Source organism: Anoplophora glabripennis, unplaced genomic scaffold, assembly GCF_000390285.2.
Source record: "Anoplophora glabripennis isolate ALB-LARVAE unplaced genomic scaffold, Agla_2.0 scaffold847, whole genome shotgun sequence".
Taxonomy (NCBI): Eukaryota; Metazoa; Arthropoda; class Insecta; order Coleoptera; family Cerambycidae; genus Anoplophora; species Anoplophora glabripennis.
This window is the reverse complement of record NW_019416946.1, coordinates 170,042-179,053: the sequence shown is the minus strand read 5'-3', so window position 1 is coordinate 179,053 and position 9,012 is coordinate 170,042. Positions and strand designations below refer to the sequence as shown.

The window sequence follows — 9,012 nt, the reverse complement described above, 5'->3', positions numbered from 1 at the left end:
CCTGAGACCGTTGAATTGGGAAGGAGGCGAAACACTCAAATTCGCCTACATTTCCAATCCAAACCGAAAACCCGCCACGGTTGCAAAACTAATCGCCGTCGGCCGGACAAATCAAAAAAGCCCCCACGGTATCAGTTCAGACATCGAACTCGATACTGTCCGAGAGCAATCTCCGCGACTCTGCATCTCAGTGCGGACGTCGCCCCATAACATGACATCGATCCTCCCGGCGATAGCGCTTCCAAAGCCCAAGACCAATTTCACCGATGTTTCCAATGTCACCCGCATCGCGACCGATCTCGCCTGGGTCTGCCTTCCCTGCGCTCAGTATCCCCTGCAGCGACTCTCGTAACCTGCAGACGAACCCCGGGACGCTTCAGGGCGATATTTGGAAACTACCATCAAAATTTTTTCTTACCTTTCGAATTGGTCAAGGACGCTATTGTCAATAACGCGAAAAGTTGTTGAGCGATCGGTGTCAAAATTTAATGCAGCACTCCTCAAGTCGCTGGCATTATCTTACTAAATTTTCGTCCGAATCGGATGAGCCAAAACGCCGTTATACGGGGAAACGCGGATTTTACGTTTTCCGCGTTTTTAGCAGTTCCGGTCATTCGATATCGGCCGAACCTCAAAACCACGCTAAAGAATCCCTAGGTGGTTAACATATCCAAATTCGAGCCGAATCGCGCGACTACTAACGGCCAGCTAAGCCATAATAGGTTTTCACGTCTTCATAGCTGCCGCCGAAAGTGTCCGCGTGATCTCGGCCGAACCCTCCAACCACGGCACTACCCGCACTGCCGTGCATCACCAGTCCACTGTTGAACTAGATCCATCCAGTATTAAGACCTCCGTAAGCCCTTTTACGAAAACGGGGAAAATTTCACTGATGTTTCCAATTTCTCCGTCTTTGGGCCGAAAGGACCGTCTTCCGAGGGTCCCACCGCTCTGGCGGTCGGATGCGATGCTCGGTAGCCTAAGCCGAGACCGCAGGTAGAGTTTTCTCAAAATGGGAGGAAACTCCAAAATCCCCGATGCCGACATCAACTATCCGGAGAGGCCAGAGGGGAACTAGATTCGACGTCGACAGCGACGATGGGCGCTTTTTACTGGAAATTTTGGCGGACGATTCACGAGCGTTCCGACAAAAGTATGGAGATCGGAGGAAAGCGATCGAACGTCTACTTCCGACGTTCGCAGTACTACAGTGGGAGTACATGGTGCGAAGAGCGATATAGAGCAATATGTAACAATAAATATTCTATGGTAAATGTCTTGTATATGTTAATTGTGAACCTTTATTGTGTTAATTTTGTTCAATAAATCCTTTAACATATCTTCCACGGTTTGATTGAAAAAAACCTGTCATCAAGCTCAAGAACTTTGGAGCTCAAGCTCACAGGCTCGCTTAACGAGGCTTCCGTTGAGGCTGCCATTCCTCGACGCGGATATTTATAGTGCCTAGCAACCACTACTCGCTTCACGAGACGTACCACCCGAGGTAGCCTAGCCTGAGGTGAAGACCCTGTTCGATAGCTCGATTCGCTGTAGGCCTGGACAGCCTCGTGAACGTGGGTCTCATCCGTCATCGACCCCGATCACAAGCGTGGCCAGTGTAGGCGGTTTGTGGGGTGGGACCTCCTCTTGTCCTGGCTGACCCCCGCCGGCAGGGAGCCACTACTGACGTTCTTATTGCCTTCTCGCTTCTTTCTTCGCCGGCTTGTCCGACCCCCCGGCGGATAGTCATCATCGCGTGAGCGTGTGGCGGTGCCACTCGCGCCCTCGGGGTGAGTTTTTGCAAATACTCTCAATGATTGAAAGTATTTGGTTTTTGGCAGTAGCGTTGTAGTTAAGGATGCACGTGACCAGCGAGCCAAATGACTCATGGGTTGGTGCGGAGAAGGGTACGTTAGAGTAGCGCAGTATCATTTATCTAGGAGTAGCGCGGAGTTCTAGTTCTTTGTTCTTTCTTATCTAAAAGCAATAAAAACATTCAGTTGATGTACAGGGTGTTTGAAAAAGTTGGTACAAAATTTAAGGGGGTGAAAGTAGAGCCAAAAATAGTAAAAAAAGTTCCTATAAATATTGGTCCTCCAGAGCACCGTTACCGTGATATGGCCCTAAAAAGGGGTCTTATCATTTGGATATTTTTTAAAAATAACTTTCTTTCTGATTAAGATAACGGATTGAAAATTGTAGGTAATAATCATACCATAAGGGTCTTTAACTATTATAAGTTTCATCAAAATCGGTTATAAATAAGGATAGTTTTGTTACCACTTTTAACACAAAATTTTTCGAATTTTTTTTATTCTTTTGAATTGTCAGGCAAATAATTTTTATTTATATTATTTTCTAATGAATTGGACTTTTTTGAAGAAAAAATGTCCCTACTTATTTTTTCGAATTCTGCGTAGTTTAGTCAGAAATAACTATTTTTCAAATAATGTATGGCTCAGAACAGTAACTCTTTTTAAACATTTTCACATAGTAGGCATCTTTTATAGTGACAGTTTCATTGTAATGATACTAATTATTGTCACTTTCGCGTGCTATGATTTAAATTCTTATGTTCCTTTATTTTCTTAGTTGTGATCTTTGTGCTCTTCGCATTTCATTCGATTTTTTTACAACCATGAACTATCATGCTTTTACTAACCGTGAGTATGCCGATACTCTTTTTGAGCCGCCAAACTATTTCCATTACAGAAATCGTAAATAAAATGCATATCGGTATATTCACGGTTAGTAAAAGTATGACGGTTCATGGTTGTAAAAAAATGGAATGAAATGCACAGTTGACCACAAAGATCATAACTAAAAAATAAAGAAACATAAGAATTTAATCATAGCACGTGAAAATGACAATCATTAGTATCATTACAATGAAACTGTCACTATAAAAGATGCCTACTATGTGAACATGTTAAAAAGTTACTGATCTGAGCCATACATTATTTAAAAAATAATTATTTCTGATTAAACTACGCAGAATTCGAAAAAATAAGTAGGGACATTTTTTCTTCGAAAAAGTTGAATTCATTAAAAAATAATATTATTTGCTTTATAATTCAAACGAATAAAAGAAATTCGAAAAATTTCTGTTAATAGTANAATAATCTCTTATATATCTAAATCGTCTTCAAAAATATCCATGTCCATGTTTATTTCAAGATCAAGATGAGCGAAGATGAGGTTAGGTTATTGCACTTAAATTTAAGTTTTCTTTAAGCCTGGAAAAACGCGGGCTTAGCTAAGCAGAATTTAAGGAAATGATAAGCCTTGTTTAAAACACGGTACAACTTAAATTTTATTTTTAAGTGCGACTTAGGCTTAAGCTCTTCTTAAAATTGTCGGTGCAAACGGGCATCAGAACAGTAACTCTTTTTAAACATTTTCACATAGTAGGCATCTTTTATAGTGACAGTTTCATTGTAATGATACTAATTATTGTCACTTTCGCGTGCTATGATTTAAATTCTTATGTTCCTTTATTTTCTTAGTTGTGATCTTTGTGCTCTTCGCATTTCATTCGATTTTTTTACAACCATGAACTATCATGCTTTTACTAACCGTGAGTATGCCGATACTCTTTTTGAGCCGCCAAACTATTTCCATTACAGAAATCGTAAATAAAATGCATATCGGTATATTCACGGTTAGTAAAAGTATGACGGTTCATGGTTGTAAAAAAATGGAATGAAATGCACAGTTGACCACAAAGATCATAACTAAAAAATAAAGAAACATAAGAATTTAATCATAGCACGTGAAAGTGACAATCATTAGTATCATTACAATGAAACTGTCACTATAAAAGATGCCTACTATGTGAACATGTTAACAAGTTACTGATCTGAGCCATACATTATTTAAAAAATAATTATTTCTGATTAAACTACGCAGAATTCGAAAAAATAAGTAGGGACATTTTTTCTTCGAAAAAGTTGAATTCATTAAAAAATAATATTATTTGCTTTATAATTCAAACGAATAAAAGAAATTCGAAAAATTTCTGTTAAGAATAGTTACAAAACTATCCTTATTTATAACCGATTTTGATGCAACTTATGGTAGTTAAAGGCCCTTATGGTATAATTATTACCTACAATTTTCATTCTGTTATCTTAGTCAGAAAGAAAGTTATTTGAAAAAATATCCAAATGATAAGACCCCTTTCGATGGCCATATCTCCGTAACGGTGCTCCGGAGGACCAATGTTTATAGAAACTTTTTTTACTATTTTTGGCTCTACTTCCACCCCCTTAAATTTTGTACCAACTTTTCCAAACACCCTGTATAATGTCTTATTTCTGTGGTGTTTTATGTTTTTATAATATTAACAGTATTTATAGTGGTAATTTAGTGAAAGTGATTTGTTTACGAAAAAACATATTAGCCAAACAGTAAATAGAAAATTTATAACATTTATGAAAAAAATACCTAGTGAACTGTTTATTGTGTTGAGGTGGCCACACCGGGTTGAAGAGTTGGTATTTAGGTCGTTTGTGTTTGTCTGTCGCGGTCTCACGGCCGTGTCAAAGCACTTTTCGGCGTTTATTCTTATTGTCTGGGTGGCGTTCGTAGCCAAGACGTATATTCTCCATTGACTTTAAATGGCTTTTTGGCGTGTGTCCCTACGTCGCGAAGGCGTAGGTTTGCTGCGGTTGAAGTACCACCTTGATAAGTATTCACTTATTTCTTAGGTCTTAGGCTAAGAGTGTTGCTACCTTTGACCTTTGAGTAAGGGATAGAACTTAGCGCTGGTGATCCTCGCCCACGCCACCGTCTCCACAATGTGTGGGTTCCACTAAGTCGCTGGTCCATCGTCACACCCAAGTATCGCGCATGTCGAGGTCGTGGGACTGCGTTTCGTGAAGAGGATCGCGGTAGGTACCTACTTTTGTGGTCAGTACAATTTTCAGTTTTTATGTTAATCATAAAATTTATAAATATTTTGCAAATAAAACAATATTTTCAAATATTATTAATATTTAATTAATTAGGTAACCTATTCATATCACCTAAAATATATAAATATTTGTAACAGTACACAAAATAAATTTGTAATAACGTTCTTGACTAATAATGTAATACATAAAAATCAGAATCTTTATTTTACAGCATTTACTATAACCCTTTTATGTACATCAGTTCTCCAAAGTGGTAAAAATTATGCAAATATTATGTGAAAACGTAAAAATTTAATAACTTACGTAGAATGTAGGTACATACATACATACTACATATTTGTTATTATCATATGTTACCACAAATGTAAAACATTTTCTTTAACTTTCAAAACACTAAACCAAGACTATATTTCCAATCGAGCTAGCTAATTCATCTTCTTCAAAGCCGCTTTCGTCACTACAAGCACTGCCATTTTCTTCCTCTTCAAAGTCATTTCGATTACGTATATTTATAAGGTAAGTAGGTTCTGACATACTCCGTTTTTTGTAAACCTTCAATGAACTAAAGTCCGAGTGACTTTCTCCCACTGGTATTAGAGAAACTTCATCCTGGTCCAAAATGGGTGTATTATTATAGGCAGTATTCAGTCCGCAATACTTTAAAATATCTGTATTTGCAATTTTTTCGAAACTCCTTACTCGTGACAACATATTATTCCCTACTATAAATTCTAAATCAGTCTTCTTTTCAAGTACAGCTTTACCACATGCTTCCTCTTCATGAACAATTTCATTTATTGTAGGGAAAATTACTTGCTCCACATCAGATACAATAGTGCTTGCAGAATCACAGCCACTAGACAGTGAACCTTCATCACTGTCATGGGGAATTAGATCTGGTTTTTCTCTTAAAGCATTAAACCACGCTCTTTCGCAAGTTTCTAACAGATCATTTCTTAGTGAATTTTGAACTAGTTCTTCTAAGATCATGTCACTCTTTTCGTCTAAAGTTAAGTCTTCTATACCATTTTCAAACTGAACTTTCCTACTCAACACCTCTTTTTCATTACAGAAATCTTCTGTAATAGGTATGGTAGTGTCTCTGAATTGGAATTTATTTATTAAGTAATTGTTCCTTTTGCCTAATAAACTACTAGTACTGTCATAATGTTTTAATATTTCTTTGTATATTTTTTGAGAACTTTGAAAAGTATCATCTTCTTCTATGATTTCTTCAATACTTGTTAATTTTGGAGCTGACTTTGACCTTTCTAGGGGAGGTTTGTAGTTATGTGACCCAGTACTAAGTAATATTTTTCTTCTAGGTATTGTTGGATTCTCATATAATGAATTAACCAAAGATAATCTAGCATTTTGTCGTGATACTTTATCACGTTTAAATTCGTGTAGAGCTAATGCTAGTGACTGTTTCAACTCCATCTCAATCTGTCTTGCTATAGCTGCAGTTGAACATAAAACAGCATGGCATCGAAGTTCGTGTCTCAGCCGTCTTCCTTCGTGTCTGTACACCCAACAAAACAATCTAGGGAATTGATCAGGTGCAGCACAGGTGGTTAATCTATGAGCCCAATATTCAGTTAAACCATGGTCCTTTGTTGTTGCTTTTAAACCTCCTGCGCTTACGGTCAACTGCATACGAACGTCTGGTCGAGAAGATTGGGTATAATTGCGCCATAATGTGGCTAAAGGTTTCTCGACACAACCTTCACCTGCAAAATAAATAAATACGTAAGTATATAAATAAAATAATATTCTTAAAGAAACAAAAATTATTTCTAAAGCTAGTACTTTTGGTACCAAATAGTATAGTTACTTAATCCGACGATTATATTAGTGAATGAAACACATTACGAAATGTATGCGTAGCAAGTTTTTAGTATAATCGCGCGATTAGTCAAGTTTGCCTATAAAACTATTTATTTAATCCAGATCTTGTCCCGTAAGTACAATCAAAAGTCATTGCTCATTTATTTATAATGATTTTATGTAGATATACAGGGTGTTTGGAAAAGTTGGTGAAAAATTTAAGGTGAAAGTAGAGTCAAAAATAGTAAAAAAAAGTTCCTATAAACATTGATTCTCCGGAGCACTGTTACAGAGATATGGCCCTACAAAGGGGTCTTATCATTTGGATATTTTTTAAAATAACTTTCTTTTTGATGAAGATAATGGAATGAAAATTGTAGGTAACAATCATACCATAAGGGTCTTTAACTAACACAAGTTTCTTCAAAATCGGTTATAAATACCTACATTTTTAATGATTGTCACTTTCGCATGCTTTAATTTAAATTCTTATGTTTATTTATTTTCTTAGTTATGATCTTTGTGCTTGACTTTGCATTTTACAACCATGAACAACTATCATGCTTTTACTAACCGTGAATATGCCGACGTGCATTTTATTTATGGTTTCTGTAATGGAAATAGTTTGGAGGCTTAGAAAGAGTATCGGCAACGTTTCCTGATAGAAGGCAACCTTCTGCAAGTTTTTTTGGTGAAATTCATGCAAGAACGATGGAATCAGGAGCCCTAACTCCAAGATATCGTGAATTTGGCCGTCCAGAGGCGTAGGCGTACGAAGTAATTTTCGGATTTTTTTAACGTAATCCTACTGCGAGTGTAAGAAGAGTAGGTATCTGCTCATGAGGTTCATGGTTGTAAAAAAATCGATAGAAATGCAAAGTGAAGCACAAAGATCACAACTAAGAAAATAAAGAAACGTAAGAATTTAAATGATAGCACGCGAAAGTGACAATCTATGTATCATTACAATGAAACTGTCACCATGAAAGATGCCTACTACGTGCAAAATGTAAAGTTACTGTTCTGAACATTATTTAAAAAATAATTATTTCTGACTAAACTACGCAGAATTCTAAAAAAAAAGTAGACATTTTTTCTTCAAAAAGGCTAATTCATTAAAAAATAATATTATTTGCATGATAATTCAAAGGAATAAAAAAAATTCAAAAAATTTTTTGCCAAGGGTAGTTAGAAAATTATCCTTATAACCGATTTTGATGAAACTTACGATAGTTAAAGACCCATATGGTATAATTATTACCTACAATTTTCATTCCATTGTCTTAATCAGAAAGAAAGTTATTTTAAAAAATATCCAAATGATAAGACCCCTTTGGAGGGCTGTATCTCAGTAACGATGCTCCGGAGGACCAATGTTTTTAGGAACTTTTTTTTACTATTTTTGGCTTTACTTTCACCTCCTAAAATTTTGTACAAACTTTTCCAAACACCCTGTATAGGGTGACCTGTTTGATATTGGTTGTTGTTACAATATTTTTGAAAAACATCTAGTTTTTAATAAATTTCAAATATTATTCTAGTTCTTCTTAAACTAATTTGTGTTTAAAATTAAGAAATTTACCTAGTCATTCAGTATTTTAATAAATACCTATTTCGGATGTCATATAAATGTGTAAGGTTAATCCTTACAAAACCACCTTTGTTGTTACTTAAAAGATAGTCTGGCAAGGTCTTTGAACGGCACTTTCACCCAAGTGGAAAAAATGGGACATCAGCCACTATCAAAATTGTAGAGCATAATTAAAAAGTTAGAGCTGGACGAAGAACTCTAAGGTCATGGACTATATAACTATATTAAGTAATTACAAAAAAAAAATAAACAAAAGTTTGAAACTTTATCACTATATTTCCCTAATATTAACTTTCCGACTAAAATGGATTCACAGTATTTCGATGTCCCAGAATTCATCGTGCCCCATTATTTATGCTCCTATCTTATATAGCGTAGTTTTCAAATCCATGTCACAATTTTATGAGCTTATTTCTTCCTGGACATTTTAAGTCTAATGGCCCATTTACACAAGGCCAGTTGTGAAGACATTCCACTAAGCCAATCCAACATTGGCATCGTGTAAATAGAGACAATCCTGTAAATGGAATGTCTCCAGCCATTGTCCCAAGCCACTCCACTAATTAGAACGGTTTCTAATTTTAGGAGCCAATAGCGTCCCCCACCACTCAAGAAGTGGATTGGCTTGTGTAATGGCATTTGTGAGAACGTACGTTCCTAGCCAAGCCTAGCCTAGCC

The 9,012-nt window shown here is 36.3% G+C and overlaps 1 protein-coding gene across 1 annotated transcript in view; it reads right to left on the bottom strand.

Annotated features, from left to right (window-relative positions):
- Positions 1-5,101: 5,101 nt before the first annotated feature.
- Positions 5,102-9,012, bottom strand: part of LOC108912099 — a 90,527-nt gene continuing 86,616 nt past the window's right edge. The window contains exon 3 of the mRNA XM_018717263.2: positions 5,102-6,646. Within this exon, the coding sequence (XP_018572779.1) occupies positions 5,310-6,646 (1,337 nt within the window). The 3' untranslated portion in view covers positions 5,102-5,309. The remainder of the gene's footprint in view (positions 6,647-9,012) is intronic.